Source organism: Pelodiscus sinensis, chromosome 11 (assembly GCF_049634645.1).
Source record: "Pelodiscus sinensis isolate JC-2024 chromosome 11, ASM4963464v1, whole genome shotgun sequence".
Lineage (NCBI taxonomy): Eukaryota > Metazoa > Chordata > Testudines > Trionychidae > Pelodiscus > Pelodiscus sinensis.
The window spans coordinates 40,821,090-40,840,292 of record NC_134721.1 but is presented as its reverse complement, the minus strand read 5'-3'; the positions used below and the strand labels follow the sequence as shown (position 1 = coordinate 40,840,292).

Here is a 19,203-nt window from a genome sequence, read left to right as displayed (position 1 = left end):
TTTGCCATCTATCACTACTGAGAACAGCCTCTCTCCATCCTCTTTGGAGCCTCCCTTCAGGAAGTTGAAGGCTGCTATCAAATCCTCCCTCACCCTTCGCTTCTGCAGACTAAACAGACCCAACTCCATCAGCCTCTCCTCATAAGTCACCCTGTTGACTCATATCTAGCTTCTCATCCACTGTAACCCCCAGGTCCTTTTCTGCAGAACTGCTACCTAGCCAGTTGGTCCCCATCCTGTAACAATGCTTGGGATTCTTCCGTCCTAAGTGCAGGACTCTGCACTTGTCCTTGTTGAACCTCATCAGATTTCTTGTGGCCCAATCCTCCAATTTGTCTAAGGACTCTCTGGACTCTCTCTCTGCCCTCAAGCGTATCTACCTCTCCCCCTAGCTTAGTGTCATTTGCAAACTTGCTGAGGGTGCAATCCATCCCCTCGTCCATGTAATTAATAAAGATATTGAACAAAATCGGTCCTAGAACTGAACCTTGGGGCACTCCGCTAGAAACCCACTGCCATCCTGACATCGAGCCGTTGATCACTACCCGCTGGGCCCGGCCTTCTAGCCATCTTTCTATCCATCTTACTGTCCATTTATCCAATCCACATTCCCTTAACTTGCTGGCAAGAATATTGTGGGAGGCCGTATCAAAAGCCTTGCTAAAGTCAAGGTATATCACATCCACTGACTTTCCCACGTCCACAGAGTCAGTTACCTCATCACAGAAGCTAATCAGGTTGGTCAGGCACGACTTGCCCTTTGTGAAACCATGCTGACTATTCCTAATCACTTTCCTCTCTTCCAAGTGCCTCAAAATGGATTCCTTAAGGATCCCTTCCATGATATTTTCAGGAACCGAGGTAAGACTGACTGGCCTATATTTCCCTGGCCTATAGTCCTTCTTCCCTTTTTTGAAGATGGACACTACATTTGCCTTTTTCCAGTCATCTGGGATTTCTCCCGATCTCCACGACTTTTCAAAGATAATGGCCAAAGGCTCCTCAATGACATTTGCCAACTCCCTCAGTACCCTCGGATGCATTAAGTCCGGACCCCTGGATTTGTGTACGTTTAGCTTTTCTAAATAGTTTCTAACCTGTTTTTTACCCACCAAGGGCTGTCCATCTTCATCCCATCTTGTGTCACTTAGTGCATTAGTCTGGGAGCCCACCTTGTCCGTGAATACAGAGGCAAAGAAAGCATTGAGTACTTTAGCTTTCCCCACATCATCTGTCACTAGGTTACCTCCTTCATCCAGTAGGGGCCGCACACCCTCTCTGATCACCTTCTTTTTGTTAACATGCCTGTAGAAACCTTTCTTGTTATCCTTCACATCCTTAGCCAGTCGCAATTCCATTTGCACTTTCGCCTTCCTGATAACCCCCCGGCATTCTCAAGCTATACATTTAAACCCCTCCCTGGTCATTTGTCCAAGTTTTCACTTTTTGTAAGCTTCCTTTTTGTGCTTAAGTTTACCAAGGATTTCCCCTGTAAGCCAATCTGGTCTCCTATCATGTTTGCCTGGCTTTGGAAGGCTTCAAATTAAATTTTCATTTGCCAAGCCTATGACAATGGATCTAATATGGCTGGGAAGTACAATGGAGCATAAGCAGTTCTTGAGCAAAATGCAAACTTTATTTTCTCCAGTTGTGGCAATCACACACTAAATCTTGTCAGCACTGATTGTGCTGAATCATTCAAGGAAGCAATCACATACTTTGGAACAATCCAGCAATCGTACAGCCTCTTCAGTAGCAGCCCTCAAAAGTGAGAAATTCTGAAGCAGCATCTGCCTGTTTCCCTTCACAGCATGTCAACAATAAGATTGTCAACACAAATTGATAGCATTAAACCAGTTGCACAGCATTTGGACTCTGTGAGAAAGGCTCTATGTGAACTTGAATCTCTTACTCTCACTGCACAGGCTTACATTGAGCTTAAGTCAATTCAGAAGTATACATGCAAATTTGAATGCATTTTAATGGTGTTCATGTGGATGAATCTGCTAAAAATCATCCACGAAACTAATCTTGTAATTGAAGCATGCAAAGCTACATTAGATGTTAAGAGGGATAACATCGAACAACTTCTTAAAGATATTCAAAATATCAATGGTATGCAATCCTTTCCGAGTCCAATGTAGTAGCACAGGGTATTGACATTTCAGCTGAGTTTTCTACCAATCACAGCCTAACATCTCAATCTGATGCAGAAAGGCACTCTCGAGTCAATTTTTTTTTATTATTATTGACTCTACCAAATCTGGTTTTACACATCGATTTGAGTCACTCCGACAAATTTGTACCCTTTTTGGATTCCTTTGAGAGTTCAGAGAACTAAGTGATAAAGATCTATATTCAGCAGCTGAACAGTTTCAACAAAAATACAACAAAATTTCAAGAGGTCTCTGTGACAAAATCATCTTCCTGAAATGTATACATTCCACTAACTTTAAATCAGACTGCAAGCCAAAAGAACTGCTTCAAGAAATATTTGATCTCCGCTTGTCGACTGTATTGCCTAATACCACAGTTTCATTATGTATTTTTGACAGTCTCCCTGCATCAGTGGCTTCAGGTGAATGTTTGAAACTAAGTAAAGAAGTATCATCGTTCTACAATGAGACAAGAGCATTTGAATGGTCTTGCAATGCTTAATTTTAACAGTGTTGTTGCACACAACAAAGCCAGACAAGCATTCCTAAAATGAAGGGTTTTGCTTGCAGTGGAAACTCACAATTAAAGTTACATTTTTAATATACATGCTATTGGCATAATGACTTAATTGCAACTAAATAAATGTCTCAAGTGTTCATTTCAATTTTTTTTTGTTTTGTTTTATTATGACCTTGTGGATGAGAAGTTCGTTACGTTGGGTGCTGGGCTGGGGCCACTCCAAGTGGCCCAGGCCTCTGTCATTCTCTGAGAGTGTCTGATGATTACAATTCCACTTTGAGAGCTATCAGATATCGTCTTTTTATTCAATTTAATGTGGGCCTTGTCGACTTTGGATCATTCTCATTTCTTTATCAAAATATTGTGTCGTAACAAACTTGTGATCTTATAAAAATCAAATTAATTTGATGAGATCTTCTGTTTTCCATAAAGATGTTAGCTGTATTAATTGTATTGCCATCCTTTATTCTACATATGTCCATCAATTTCCCCAGAATCAACTTCAGGCTGCCAGACCCATAATTACTTAGGCTGTCCTTGCTAAATATTGGCACAGCATGAGCTTTTCCCGGTACCCTGGAATTCTGTCAGTGTTCCAAGACATTGAAAAACAACATTGACAGTCCAGAGAGCTCCTCAGAAAATCCTTTTAAAGCTTTCTGATGCAAGTTATTATGACATGTCAAGTATCTAGCTTTAGTGGCGGCTGTTTATAATAACCATTTGAGTTATTGTTGGAATGAAAAAAGTTTCATCACTTTGGGTGGGCAATCTTTTTGGGGAGGGTCCTCCAAGTTTTTGGAAAGTGGTCAAGGGCCACACTTTTCTGTGGAGGTGTTGTGGGGTCTAGGGTGAAGACTGCATGCAGAAGGGCGCATGAGGTAAGGGACTGGAGTGCAGGAGACAGTGTGGGGTCTGAGAGAGAGTTTGGGTAAAGGAGTGGGTTGTGACCTGGGTCAAGAGATGGGGGTGTAGAGTCAGGGAGAGAGTGGGGGGTGCAGGAGAGGATTCTGGCCTAGGAGAGGGTGTAGGGAGGGTGCAGGGTCTAGGAAGGAGTTGTGACCTGGATCAGGGGGGTGCAGAGGGTTTGGAAGGTGACTTGAGGGAGGGAATTGGGGTGCTGGAGGGGCAGGGGTGCCAGAAGCAGGATCTGGATGGGAGGCGCTTATCTAAGCATCTCCGGCCTACAGCATCCCAAGACAGACCAGGCTCCCTGCCTGCTGCAGCTCCAGAACACGGCAAATGCAGCCTGCTCCCTCCACTTGGTTCTCAACTCTGGGAAGTTGTGATGGCCCCCCCATCTCCCAGACCAGTCTCTCAGCTCCCATTGGCTGGCTGTTTCTGGCCAATAGGAGCTGAGGATTGAGCTGGGGGCAGGGAGATCACTTGAAGCCTCCCCTTTTCACTGGAGTCACATGGCGCAGCCCTGCATTTAAAACAGAGGCTGCTGCACGCCTGGGGGTCCCAGAAGGGGCATCCGTGGGTCAGATCTGGTGGCTTGTTGGGTGTGAGAGGTATCTTGTCCACCCCTCATCTATATACATCATCAATTTTTTTCCACAGATGCAGAACAATTATAATTGCTGACCACTTCTGATTTTTCTGACAATTTTACAATTTCCAACAGCAATGTGACCTTCTTTCTTGAGTATAAGTTGGAGGCTTTTAAGGCCTCTAGTAATCTAGTACCTGCTCTAATAAGGGGGAGGGCTATCTCAGTGGTCTGAGCATTGGTCTGCTAAACCCAGGGTTGAAACAAAATGCAGGACAATGTAGCACTTTAAAGACTAACAAGATGGTTTATTAGATGATGAGCTTTCGTGGGCCAGACCCTCTTCCTCAGATCAAATAGTGGAAGAAAGTAGTCACAACCATATATACCAAAGGATACAATTAAAAAAAATGAACAAATATGAAAAGGACAAATCACATTGCAGAACAGGAGGGGGATGCGGGGGGGGGGGAGGAAGGAAGGTAAGTGTCTGTGAATTGATGATATTAGAGGTAGGGAGAGTGGGATGTTTGTGAGTTAATGGGTTAACTCATAAACCCAGGGTTGTGAGCCCAATCCTTGAAGGGGCCATTCTGGTATCTGGGGCAAATCTGTCAGGGATGGTACTTGGTACTACAGTGAGGGCAGGGGACTGGACTCAATGACCTCTCAAGATTCCTTCCAGTTCTAAGAGATTATATTATATTATATTATATTATATTATATTATATTATATTATATTATATTATATTATATTATATTATATTATATTATATTATATTATATTATATTATATTCAGACCTCATTTATTATTGACATTTTTCTCTTTAAATTATTTTTCCCAATTGATGTGTTCATAATTGTTTTCAGCTTTGTGAAAATGGTCCCTTTAAAGTACCAATTATTACTGGTTTAGAGGTTATTCTATTTGCACGTAACAAATGTTACCAAGTCATGATCACTTTTATCCAATTTACCCCTTATTATGAGTTCTGTGACCAGTTTCTCTTTAATAGTTAAGATGAGATGAATGGACTATAAGGTGAATAGAAAGCTGGCTACATCATCAGGCTTAATGAGTAGTGGTCAATGGCTTGATGCCTAGCAGAGTGCGCCCCCAGATTGAGGGAAGTGATTGTTCCCTTTTGAAGCCACATCTGGAGTATTGTATCCAGCTCTGGGCCCCACACCACAAAAGATTATGGACAAATTGAAGAGAGTCCAATGAAGGGCACCCGAAATAAATAGGGGGCTGAAGTTTAAAATAATAATACACCAGAATACATGACTGCTTCTTGGCACAGCTTCTTCTGGGACCCACAAAGGGAGAGTCAAGACTACAGGCTTTTGTCAACAAAGGCTTTGTCAACAGATACTGTCGACACAGCTTCTGTCGACAAAGAGCATCTAGACTACATCCAGTTCTGTCGACAAAGCAAGTTGCTTTGTCGACATGACAGTGTAGACGCAAAGGACAGTGTAGGTGCAATAAAGCTTTCTGTCGACAGAACTCTGTCGACAAAAGGCGTTATTCATCGTAGAATGAGGTTTACAGCAGTCGACAAAACTGCCAAGTTCTGTCGACGTTATGTCGACAGAACTCAGCAGCAGTGTAGGGTTAGGGTTAGGGTTAGGTATAGTTTTGTTGACAAAAGTCCACTTTTTTTGACAAAACCCTGTAGTCTAGACACACTACTCGAGTTAGTTATAAGTGGAGTACAGGATCTAGTTTAAGAGTTAGCTATATCTTAACTGCTTGGTAATAGTGACCATAATGTAATTAAATTTAACATCTTTGTAGGGAAAACCAACTATAGAAACATTTAATTTTTAAAAAGGGAACCACACAAGAATGAGGGCAGTAGTTAGAGAGAAATTAAAAAGATCAGCCATATAGGTGAAATTCCTGCAAGCTACCTGGAGACTTCTTTTAACACCATAATTGAGACTCACACTCAATGTATATTCCAAATAGTAAAAAGAAGAGACAGAATACAAAAGAATGTTACTAAACAGCAGAGTAATGGAGGCCATCAGAGTGTGATTCAAGTCCAGGTCCAATGCCAACCATAGTCAAGTAATAATATTTTGATGTTTTGCAGAGTAGAGGTCTAAACTCCAGTACAGGGCAGTACTACACACACACACATACTAGAAAGTATTTTATAGAATATCAGTAGATGATATTCTATAAACATGAGTTTCCTATAAAAATTAAGTATCTGAGGGGTAGCCGTGTTAGTCTGAATCTGCAAAAGTTTCCTATGGCACCTTATAGACTAACTGAAGTGTAGGAGCATAAGCTTTCGTGGGCAAAGACCCACTTCGTCAGATGCATGTGACCTATAAAAATTAGTGTTTCATAGCATTAGTGTTTCATAGCATTTTCCAGCAGGCTCTTGGTTGTATATCTCTAACAGCTTACTTAAAAGAAAGTCTATTGGTGTTTTTTTAATGCAGCTCTTAACTTGAATAGAAAGACTCAAGCTGAAATTTTTAATATATAATAGAGAAGAGCACATGCAGTTGAGCTATTTACCACCATTTTAATGACTGAAAGAATTGGGCTTGTTTAGTTTCGAAAGGAGAAGACTGAGAGGCTACATGATAGTGGTTTTCAAATATCTAAAAGGGTGTCACAAGGAGGCAGGGAAAAATTGTTCTCCTTGGCCTCTGAGGAATGGACAAGAAGTAATGGGCTTAAATTATAGTAAGGGAGGTTTAGGTTGGACGTTAGGAAAAACTTCCTGACTGTCTGGGTGATTAAATACTGGAATAAATTGCCTAGGGAGGCAGTGGAATCTCCATCTCTGGAAATATTGAAGAGCAGGTTGGATAGACACCTATCAGGGATGATCAAGACAGTGCTTGGGCAGGGGACTGGACTTGATGATCTCTCGAGGTCCCTTCCTGTTCTAGTGTTCTATGATTTTATGATTACTGACTATTGTCTGTCACGCTAATTAAAATGAGTTGTATGCACATAATCAGGCAGAATTTGTCCCAGAGGCACTGAGAGCACTGAGAAGAGAGAGTGAAGTCTGCCCAGCAGCCTCAGCTGACAGCCAGTTGGTTTTTAGCTCATGTGGTAGAGGCTCCTGGCTTTAGCTTCAAAGGTCCTAGGTTCAATTCTACCTCCCAACGACCTGGGCTTGTCCACTTTACATGCGTAAAAGAGGAATAAAATGACCTACGTCCATTTCCACTGGAATGCAGAGCAAATCAGTGAAGGCAAAGATGTGGGGGGAAGTTGCTGTCATTGTATTTAGGAAGCATGTTCCTGTCATTGTATTTAGGAAGAACGTAAGTGCTATTGAAAGGGGCCAGACTGAAAGCCTGAAGTATTCCATTTATCCAGAGAAGTATAAGGTACAAGTGGCAGCAAAAGTGCAGGATTTCCTCCTCTGTACTTCCTGTGTTGCACAGCTCTGATTTGAAGGCACCATTTCAAAAGATGGGAGAATCGTTCAGTTTCCATGGCCCAACCAATATCTGATAGCAACAAGCAATTTTAACTATGTATTTTTTTATACTTAGTTACCGTTTTTCCAGCAATTGTTGAATGGTAAGATAGGCCCAGAGCCTCTCAATGTAATCCCCAAATATGTACTCCTGTTCTTGGAGAGCTTGAGCTTTTTCTTCAATATCTATTTGTTCAGTAAATGTCACATCATTGTTTGCCTGTTAGGAATTGAGAATCTGCTGTTTACAAAAATTAACATTTTCCCACCACTGCATAAAGGTATTTCAATTAGGAATGCATTTTTATGTACAGAAATGCAACAATTAACAAATGATCTATATTAACTAGCATTTAATTGCACTGATGAGACAGCAGTCAGATAAATAAATTACTTAATGAATTATTTTTCATTGTGAATTAAAAGAAAGTTTGACTCAAAAAAAAAAAAAAAAAAAAGGGGAGCCTTACATGCAAAAATGTCAGAAGTAGGAAGTCTGGGACCTTTCTGTATTTTTATTAACCCCTGTTGCAAGCAAACCTCAGTGTTACTACAAATATGATCAAATATGAAACAATGGGGTTACTGAGAAATTTAACTGGATAATCAAATTTCCTTTTCAATCAATGGCATATCAAAGCATGAAGATTTAATCTCCTTTTCCAAAATTCATAGTAATTCATCTCATAGTGGGATGCTTTTGAATGATCACATGCCCAACGTACTTAAACACTAAACGGCTAATATGGGATGTTTGGTAAAAGGTAGACCCCTTCTATCAGGCCTACCACATACAGAGAGACATACGACAGTGTTACAGGAGCCATTTGATAGCCTGTCTACCATTTTGCAGCACGTAAAGAAAGAAGTTAGGTATTTTTGCAAGTTTACTTATTCCAATTATAGCATGAGGATGCAGCGTCCTCTTATTTGGTTTTGTTTTGTTTTCTTCAGTTTTCTGGCATGACTCAAGCCTTGACATTTTATAAATCAAGCACCTAAAACAAAAACACCTCAGGACCAATACTTACGCCTTGAGCTTTCACATCAGCCATAAAGGAGTCCAGTTCATTGTCTATAACACATCCAGCCACCACGATTTCAGAACCATCATAGTAATGATTGAAATTGTTCTGAGTTAATTCAGATATTGCATTGATAGGGTAATGCAGTTGTACTTCTAGAAGCATGGGATTGGCCACTTCTTCATAAAAACTCTGCATGGGGGGGAAAGGGGAAACAAATCTAAATACATGTCTGTTATAGCCTTTTCTTTTCTTTTCTTTGCTTTTCTTTGCTTTTCTTTGCTTTTCTTTGCTTTTCTTTGCTTTTCTTTTCTTTGCTTTTCTTTTAGTTAAGTTAAGTTAAGTTAAGTTAAGTTAAGTTAAGTTAAGTTAAGTTAATCATGTTTCCCTGGGTTCACCTCTAGCAGCTACAGTCTCAAATTCAACTGAGTTAACTCTGTTCTAGACCTGGAGCCCATAGGAACTCAGGAAACCATAGGCAAGTAGCACATACTATTATGAGAAACAGGACTATGTAGCACTTTAAAGACTAACAAGATGGTTTATTAGGTGATGAGCTTTCGTGGGCCAGACCCACTTCCTCAGATCAAATAGTACAATTACAAGGGCATCTACCTTTTAGTAGTTTCATTAAAGCTGCCAGAAAATCAAAAAAGTTCAGCATATCTGATTCCAAATAAGGATACATGCCATGCACTAACTCTCACTATAGACCAGGGGTACCAACTAGTTAGAGACAAAGAGCCAAAATAGCGGTGGATAGAGTGCAAAGAGACACGTATTATATATTAATTTTTATCTATCTATAGAAAGATAGAGAGATATAGTACACAAAATGTAGTGATGAAAATAACATTGCAGGAAATTTCAGAAAAAAAACAATAAAAAAGTCTCTAGTCACTTAAAAAATTCATGGCCAGTCCATAGATCTTCAGAAATCTTCACAAAGAACAAACATCAAATTAAAAAAACAACGCTTTAAAAATGCAGTAATATTCTCACACTAAAAAAAAGCATTCCTACCATGTATTTTAAATTTAACACTGCTGCCCTATTATGTCCTGTGAGTTTTTTAAAATTAAACTGAACTGAGAAGTAAATTAGCACAATTTGAAGTGTTTCACTCCAGCTTGTTGATCTCTGGTCTGGTTTCCTCATTTTTTTTTACTTCTGAAGATTATGGCTTTTTTATAGTTCTAAAAATTCAGGTCTGTCCCAGACTGCAAATATGAGAGGTTCAAAAACAATAAGGGAGAGACTCATATTTCAGAATAATTGCTTCAGCCTGGCAAACAGTAGCCATTGAATTCTCTTTAAAGAAACACAGTGTAAACCAGGTACTGTACATGCTGATTCTTTTTTTGCCCTGGAATTTAAATATGACATCTGTGTTGGCTGCCTTATTCTGCATCCACAAAGACTTTGAGTTTAAGGTGCTACAGCCCTCCCCCCAGCTCTAATCCGATGCCCTTCCCTGCCCACAGAACCAGGCAGCCCCCAGCTCCCCCACTCTAAGCCAATTCCCCTCCTCTCTCCCAGAGCCAGGCACCTCCAGCCCCTCCCCCCACTCTAACCCAATGCCCTCCCCTGCCCCCAGATCCAGGCACCCCCAGTCCTCCCATTCTAACCCAATGCCCTCCCCCTCCCCTAGAGTCAGGCACCCCTCTCCCATTCTAACCCAATCCTCCTCCCCTCCCCCAGAGCCAGGCACCCCCAGACCCTCCGTTCTAACCCAATCCCCTTCCTCTTCCTCAGAATCAGGCACACTCCCCCACCCCCACTCTAACCCAATCCTTCCCCCCACCCACTCTAACCTAATGCCTGGGTCCTGGAGCCAGCATTGCCACATGCTTCTCCCTCCAGGCACTGGGCGTGTGCGCAGAGCAGCTGGCCGTGAGCAGGTGCTGGGGTGCATACTCAAAGAGGCCGGCCGTGAGCAGTCGGGCCGTGGGGCTCAAAAGCAGCAGGAGCCACATTTCCTTTAACAAAGAGCCACATGTGGCTGGAGAACTGCGGGTTGGCCACCCCTGCTCTAGATATACTCACATCCTCATTGGTGATGGTAGAATTCCTCTACCTTCTCAAAGTCTGTCAGCCCTGGCACGGATTGATTGCAAAGACGGGAGTGGTTGCTGCTGGAGTTTCCTGTAGGAAACTCAATTTGCCTGCTCCGGGCACCCTTCTTTATACTGTGATTCTGTCTATCCCTACGTTCTGTGTATGCACATACCACACTGTCCCTCTCTTCCGTATTGGTCTATGTCTCCTGGAGACACAAGAGACCTTAGAGTCTATCGGCTATGTAGATTAATGTACCACCTTCGTCTCACAGTTATAAGCACATTTTGCTCTTGCATCTTTATGATTTAAATTTAATTTTCCCAATTCTACTTTTGCAATATTACCAGTTCTTGCTTCTTTGCGCAAAATCTTAGGGCACTAGGTTATTTCCAAGTCACCCACTTATGCCATATCTTGTATCCAAAGTCTAATATAGCTATGCTAACGTCTCGCAGGCCTCAGCCTACAGACTTCTTGCAGTTCAGCTTCTCTGACCAATTATCTAGTTTTTCTAAATATTACTCAATTTGATACTTCTATGATCCTATAAATCAATACTGATTAACATATAATGAGTATATAGAACATAACATATGGATTAATTATAACATCACACAAGAACTCCATACCTAACTAAAATCATTGGCTATGTTGTGCTATGTACTGCTGCACAGGCATTCAAATTTGGCCTAACAAAGGGCTGCATTAGGAGCTAGCCAACAGTCTGAAAGCCACACCTAATTTGCCTTCACATATTCTATGGAGCCCACAGAAAGAAATAGTCCCAGCATACAAAATTCCACTTTGAATCGAAAAAATGAGGCTGTTTATATTGATGTGAAAACTGCATGTTGAAAACATTGCATTTGAAGGCAGTGAGATCTGGTTGATAGAGAAACAGACTAGGCATCCCAAAACCTAACTTTGCAGATGAATTGCTCTGAGACCCTCTGTGATCCACTTAGCTCAGGTACCTAAGTTTATCTGTATTAGCTAATGAGGATAAATAATGCTTAGCGCCCCACCCCCAGAGCCTTGGTAAAGTGCTTTGAAATCTATATATAAAGAGAGAGTGTTTTATTGGGGGGGGGGTCGTGTTTTTAATGGCAGATCACTCTGAAGGGACTCAGTGGATAATTAACTAGATATGGTGATGGGAGTTGAAGATCCTAAACAAAATGGAATAGAATAACACTTCTGAATAACCAGAAAAACATTTAGTCTTATTTCTTATGGTTGAGTTTTAAAACTCATTGTTAGAAGTTTCCTCACTATATATTATGCTTGATACCATTAGCAAAGTATGTATGTGTTTACTAATATTACTCATTAGTTATGCTGGAACAGTTACCTCATCAAAGTTTTGTAACTAATATCTGCAAGAGTTACAAGAGTAGGTGGTTACTGGGTGGTTATATTTCTTACCTGTAACTGCAAAGCTGAATCGGAATCCTCATAAATACGGCGCGCCAATCCATTGTTTTCCAGTGCCATCTTCTCTAAAAAATTATAATCCATATCGTAGCCAAAGGCGAGGTTATATAAGGAGAATCTTCCTTGAATGGCATTTTTCACATTGTCTTGAATTTTTCTAGGATTAATTTCTCCTGCATTAAAGACCAGAAAACAGTTCAATTTTATGGAGAGGACTCTTTCCATTTAAGGGGCATATCTGGAAAAATTACTATTACACGGTTAAAATATGTGAACAAAAATTAGCATAGAAAATACAGAAGCCTAGAGAGGAAAGAGATTGCAGGGAAATCTCAAGTGCACTTGCAGAGATCTGGCATGTAGTTGTTGCTGATTGGTTAATTTTTTTCTGTTTTTAACTTGGGAGCCAGTTAAAAGTTCTTAATTTAAAATGAAGACAACTAAAAATGAGAAACCATAATGTTTAAACACTTCCAAAAACTGTCTCAAAATTCAACCAAATAGACAAGCATCAGAAGAATAGGAAAGAATAGCTGCCCTAAATCAATTGCCTTGGTCACCGTGGGAATTCTTTGCTTTCTGGACACTCCTTACGACTGCCACCTGACTGATCAAAGAGATACATAAAAAACAACAAGTCGAGCAGCACTTTATCGACAAAACATGTCGATGGTATCATGAGCTTTCGTAGGCACAACCCGCTTCTTCAGATGAGTGGAGTATTAAAGGTCCACTTCCAAAATAAATAGTAAGGGGTGGAGAGAAACAGGGGGAGGGGAAGCCAATTAGGTGTTCATGTTACATGAAGCTGATAGAGAAGGTGCAAATTGTTCTTAAGTACCCATTGTTTAGTTTTTTAAGTCATGAGGATGTGGAATGGAGTGTGCTAGCCAGTAATGTCTTTATTCATACCTTTGTGATGGGTCCCAACCCTGTAAATAAAATTAAGTTCCAAGGCTTCCCTGTGTATTTGGCTTATGGAATTGGCCTGAAACAATAGGGTGACTTTGAGATCCATTAACGAGTGCCCGGGCAGGTTAAAGTGCTCTCCAACAGGTTTCTGTGTGTTGCCTTTTCAGATAGCTGATTTGTGTCCATTCATTCTTTCCCGTAGAGACTGTCCAGTTTGGCCAATATACAGAGGGGCATTGCTGGCAGGGTTATATATATAGTTACAGATGCTTGAACCAACAGTGGCGTGCCCAGGGCCGGCCCACAACATTTTGGCACCTGAGGCAGGGAGCTCAAATGACAGCCCCATGCTCCCTTTTCTCCTGTCTGCCTGTTGTGTCTCTTGTGCCCTCCTTCCTCCAGCACAGCACTCCATCATCTCTGGGCATCTAGAGCAGAGAGAATACATAGGCACCAGCAGCAGACAGTTTTCTACACTCTGGGTCCTCGTGGCTCCCCCCCACAGTCTGGCACCTGAGGCGGCTGCTTCAGTTCACCTCATGGTAAGGCCGGCCCTGGGCCTGCCCACAGGCAGCATAACTACAAACACTCACCGCTAGTGGGATTCCCATCAGTCAGCATTATAACTGTAGAGGAGCTTCTCTCAGGCAAAAGCTTGCCCTGGTGAGCTTCATTCATCATTTTAACTGTTCTTATTAAAGCATCATTTATGTTTGTAGCTGCAAGAGACATGACCACAGAACACAAGAGTGAGCACAAGCGTGCACCATTTGCCACTGGGTGTCAACTGAGCATGTTTCAAGCTCACCAACAGCCTATAGGTCCCTCTTGGAAGGATAGTGTTGACCGCTTCTACTCACAAGTATGCGACAGTAGCACAGACACAGAAAAAAACATCCAGAGTGGTTTTATTCTAGCCTGGGGGTGCTCTGATCTGTAACAGCTTCAGAGCAAACAAGGGCGCAGTCAGGTTACTCCTGCTATTGCTTTCTTCATGTTTACTGGGCATGTCTTTGTAAGGGAAGTTTCTAACAGGAAACCAAGCGATATGTGCAGGAGCATTGGTGTTTGTCTTATGACCGTGCTAACTGTAGCCATTTTTAATTTGGATCACTGTATTATTGCAATCATTCTAAATTCCTGGCTTTATGCAACCCCCCTTAGAACACTGGGACAATGCTGTAAATCCCTCTTTGTTCCATCCTGTGGGCTGGGATTCTTTCAGTCACCATGCTTTAGTCTCGGATCTAACACCAACTCAGCCCAATCCTCACACTCCTTCTTTATGCTCATGACCCCCTCAAGCCCTCTGTGGCTTCAGACTCTGTTCCCATGCCCCATCCAGATTCTTTCTTGCCACCTTTCTCAGACCCAGAAATCCCTTCCTATTCTTTTATTGCCAGTATCAATTGTCCATCAGAAAATACATCTTCCATTTCCTCTTATTCAGATTCATTGTTTACCAAAGTTGTGATTTTGCTGATTAGCGAAAACGTGGTTTCATCATGCCCCTATTTGAGATCTTTGGAGGAAAGATGCTATGTAAGAGAAGAGTATTACATGAACTAATATTGGAGAAAAGGTTAAAAATTAGAGATATTTACATCCTCTGGTTCGTATAGACTTTACAAACGCCTGTGCTTCCTTCAGATTATCTAAGGTAGCTTTGACTAATTGTTCCTTCCAGGGAGTTATCATACTATCAAACATGATAAAGTTGAAGTGGTCATTCTCTTTGACATCATCTAATATTTTGAGGAGCGCTTTCTTTGTCTAGAACAAATAATAAACACTGTTAAAAGAAACACACGACCGCATGAAATCTGAAGATTTTGCGTATTGTATGATAGAGACAGCTGGCAATAATGATTATATTTAGGTTACCTGATGCTTTCCATAAGAAGATATTTTTGCAACCTTTTTGAGAAGTTTTGTTGCCTCCATTGTTTACCATTGAACTATGCAATTTGGCAGGGAAAAGTGCACAGGCTAGGGAGATGGTGTAGTTTCAAAGGTCTCATGACGTTCTATTTTGGTATATGTTAGGGTATGTCTTCACTGTAGAGTTAACTGGGGTTCTTATCTGGGTGTTACCCCCACCCCCACACACTCTCCTTTCCACCATACATAAAGACTTCTCATCATTTCATGTTGCTTTAAACTAGGAAAGAATCAAAGAAGTGATGGGATTCAGAACCAACACTAATGGGATGTGTCCCCAGAAGTCCTAGCACCACACAAGGGGTAGTGCAGCTCCAGGGGTGATCCAGTAGCTCAGGCAAGAGTTTCCCATCCGGAGAAAAAAGTTGAGATTTTTGAAAAATATTCCAGTCCCAAATTGTGGCAAAAAGTCTCAAATGTTCACAGATCAATATTCTGAGGAAAAAAACATTGATTTCAGCTGGTCAAAATGCTTAATGTCTATGCTGTCAAAATGTTTTACATTGAATAGGTCAATCAAAATGTTGTTACTTAATGAATTATTTTTCATTGTGAATTAAAAGAAAGTTTGACTCAAAAAAAAAAAGGGGGGGGGGGGAGCCTTACATGCAAAAATGTCCGAAGTAGGAAGTTTGGACAGTATCAAAACAATTCCAAGTTTTTCTTATCATAAGTTGGTCTAAACGAACTTTTTCTGGTGGGAAAGTTTCAGGACGAATAAGCAGTTTTCAATTAAAAACATTTTGCTGAAAAAATGCCCAACCAGTTCTAACAATAGCCTGATATTACAATGTACATATTTATTTCCATTCTTAAACATGCATGTTAGGAATGTTTATCCCCTGCTCTGAACACCTCTTACAAGAGTGACAAAAACAATTACACTGCACTGCTAAACTCCAGTGCCCACAATTCTCAACATGACTCCACTACGCTACAAGTCTCAGATGACAACCCCCCGTCTTATGCTCTTTCCAGCACTTTCCCAAATGCCTCAGCAAAAAGACAGACCTTACACTATTTCCAGAATGTAAACATGGGCGTAAAGAGGAATTCAAAATATAACATGGCTAAAACAGGGAAAGAAATCCATGCAGCTCAGATTTGCAGAGCATAGAAACGAAAGCATTCAGCATGCCCGCAGCATGACCCAAGTAAGTTTGTTGCCAGAGTTTTGACCCCAGCCCTCAGTTACAAAATGGCTGAGACCTGGGAAGTACTAATTACAGAGTTAATCTTAGATGGGAAGAGCATTGTGGCTAAAAATATAAGGAGCATATAAAAGGCCCCTTTTCATTTCAAATTCTTGTGTCAAAGCACGTGGCTTTTAAAACTGGAGTTGAGTTTACCTAGTTCCACTTTGCAACCTCATACAGTGTTTTGTTCTGTTAGGATTTATTAACATGATACAGTTGTTTAGCCGACTGGTGGTGGAACAGAGTATAATAGAAAAACCTAAGCCAACAGTTGTGTGCTAGAAGCTAATAGAGCTTTGTGGCATTTTGAGTGATAGTAAAGTACTATCTAGGATGGTTTATGAAAGAGATCTGGAAAAAAATCATCTGCAACCTCAGTCCTCACAGGTAAGACTTTAGTAATAAAAAATAAACTCTCCAACTTTGTTTGAAATTGATTAATCTGTCTTATTTGATTTAAAGAAATGTGCTGTGCCAAGGAATATCCTTTTGTGTGCTCAAGTTTCTGATGAGATACCTGTTCTAATTTTCGACCCATCATTGAGGAACTAATGTCTATGACAAATATCACATTCTTGGGCACTCTGGGGAGATTCGCAGGTGCAAAAAAATGCACAAAGTATCCATTGATAATCTGAAAAACAAAGAATATGATGGACATAAGAACCTTCTGGCTGCGCATAACACTTGCACGAAAGCAGGAGCCAACCTTGAAATGACTTACATGTAATTAACATTGCACACATGAACTCAATGGGGCTCAGTGACAAAATAGTGTGTGAAACTCTTTGCAGGATTAAGGCTTTAGCATCCCTTGATCCCCCTGTGGTGTAGTGTTAGTACCTCGTTGGTTACTATGCTTGGGCTGTGGGGGACCCCCACTGGCAGCTGTCTGTAAGCACGGCCCAGCAGGGGGTGCCCTACCGCCCCAGGGCGGTGGCTAAAACCAATTCTACAAGGTAAGGGAAGAGGCTGAGCAAAGGAAGTGTGTGCGAGGGGAAGGGGCAGTTTTTCGGGCAGAAGCCATGAAAGAGAGAGACTGAGGAGGAAGCTGTGGTTGTAGGGGCCCAGTCACCCCCATCTCAAGGGGGTCTGTGGCATCCTGTCCCTAATTCTTGTAACCAGATTACATCTATGCTGTGCTGTACCCTGGAGAAGCAATAAACTCCCTCTAGTCTACTGGCTGGTGGAGTCTGTGCCTGCGGTTATGGGGGTTCAGGATTGGGCGGAACCCCAACTCCCCATCACACCCCCAAACCACCATTTGACTTTACCTGTAAATTGCCTGGGGAGTCTCTTTTCACATCATATTTTATAGTAAAATCTCCATCCAAGAAAGATGTTGAGCAGTTCTTGCATGTTTGCTGTTGATCAATGGTTGGCTTGAAAGACACATGGCCCTGAAAAGCAGTAGGTTAGAATAAAAATTTTTATACAATTACTGAAAAAAAACCGTTAAATATATTTTTCTGCCACATAATTCCCTAAAATATGTCCAACTATTGCATCCAGTAAGCGATGTAAATATTTGTAGCTAGACACAAACCCCATCTTGTTTTTCCACGAACCCCATCTTGTTCCCCTCCCCCACAGAGAGCAAGAGAAAGGCAGTCAGCCTTTGATGCCCTGGGAACGCAGGTGTGGTGCCTGTCCCTGACTCTACCATAAACAGAAACCAGACAGTAAATGGGCTAGCTGACGACTGGGAGGCCTCCCGTCGCCGTGATGGCTAGTATCAGTAATTGACACGCCTGCACTGTCTCAGGAGAGGAATCTTCGCCCATCACATACCAGAGGTGCCCATTGTCTGCATCTTCCCAGGTGTGAATTATGCTTTGCACCCTTCGTGGGAAACTTGGCATTCAAAGCCATTTTTCCTAATTGGCCACTTGAGACTAGGAAGAAGCCCATGTGACCCAAGGGGTATAAAGAGGGTTTAGTTGCCCACCCCATTTGAGCTCCAATCACCTATACCTGCTGGCAGGTATTGATTGTCTCCCGAGGTCCGTGGGATGCCCAACCTCGCCCTACTTCTTCCCAAGGGATTGAGACACAGAAGCTGGCCACGCCAAGTCTGGAACGCAGGGGTGAGAATTGTACCTGCAATGTGTTTTCTTTATGTGTACACTTTAATTGTCTCTCTGTTATAAGTTTAGTTACTTTATTATAGTTTCTTAAGGCCAACTGCTTCATTTCTATTGTAAACTGCCTTTGGTAAGGTGATTTAGCTATAAACTTTGGGAATAAGTGGGATGCCCTCATTCACTTATAAAATATATATATATTGAACCAAGTTTCTTTTATTTTATTTTCTCTTTCTTTCTTCTATAATAAGCCAGTGCGTGTCAAGCTTCTGACTTGAACCCGTGCTGCTGTACCCGAACCGAACACAAACAAAAGAACTTCAGCCGGTCAAAGGGACAGGTATAGGGAGAGCTTGGGCGTTTGAATTGTGTCACTCCCCGGTGGCAGATTCATTGGGGCACTTCTCAGACTTTCCCTAAGGCTGCCTGCTGCGAAGGAATCTTGGATTCTAGCAGCTAAAATCTGAGGTGTTATAAGCTCTCCCTATAAACTTATTGGGGCGCCAGTCAACCTCCTCCAGGTTGCCCACTGCAAGGGACCCCGGTCTCAGCAGTTGAAGTCTCAGGTGTATAGCGCACACACACACACCGGGGCGTCTGAGAGCCTGTTGGCTGCCCTCTGCGACGGGACCCCGGTCCTAGCAGTAAAGTCACAGACGTTAAACTATTTTTGGGGGCGCCCTCCAGCCTCCTAGGCTGCCCACTGCAATGAGACTTTGCGTCTCAGCAGTTGAAGACTTGGGTGTAACACACACACACACACACACACACACACACACACTGCCCTGACCATTTCGGCTGACAATATTGAACATTTTTCATAATCACTGTATAGACTTGCCTTCTTTCTTGTAATGTATTCAATGCAGAACGACTCATTACCGTAAGACTTAGACATCATTGTAATTCATTATTGCAGT

The 19,203-nt window shown here is 41.7% G+C and overlaps 1 protein-coding gene across 2 annotated transcripts in view; it reads right to left on the bottom strand.

The window, feature by feature from the left end:
- LOC102453009 (inter-alpha-trypsin inhibitor heavy chain H3-like) overlaps positions 1–19,203 on the bottom strand; it is a 52,765-nt gene that overhangs the window by 17,064 nt on the left and 16,498 nt on the right. For both annotated transcript variants that reach the window (XM_014575728.3, XM_075939379.1), the window contains 7 exons: positions 17,474–17,599; positions 16,717–16,833; positions 14,667–14,835; positions 13,656–13,781; positions 12,142–12,323; positions 8,662–8,847; positions 7,711–7,850 (listed from right to left, as the gene is read on the bottom strand). In XM_014575728.3, the coding sequence (XP_014431214.2) occupies positions 7,711–7,850; positions 8,662–8,847; positions 12,142–12,323; positions 13,656–13,781; positions 14,667–14,835; positions 16,717–16,833; positions 17,474–17,599 (1,046 nt within the window). The remainder of the gene's footprint in view (positions 1–7,710; positions 7,851–8,661; positions 8,848–12,141; positions 12,324–13,655; positions 13,782–14,666; positions 14,836–16,716; positions 16,834–17,473; positions 17,600–19,203) is intronic.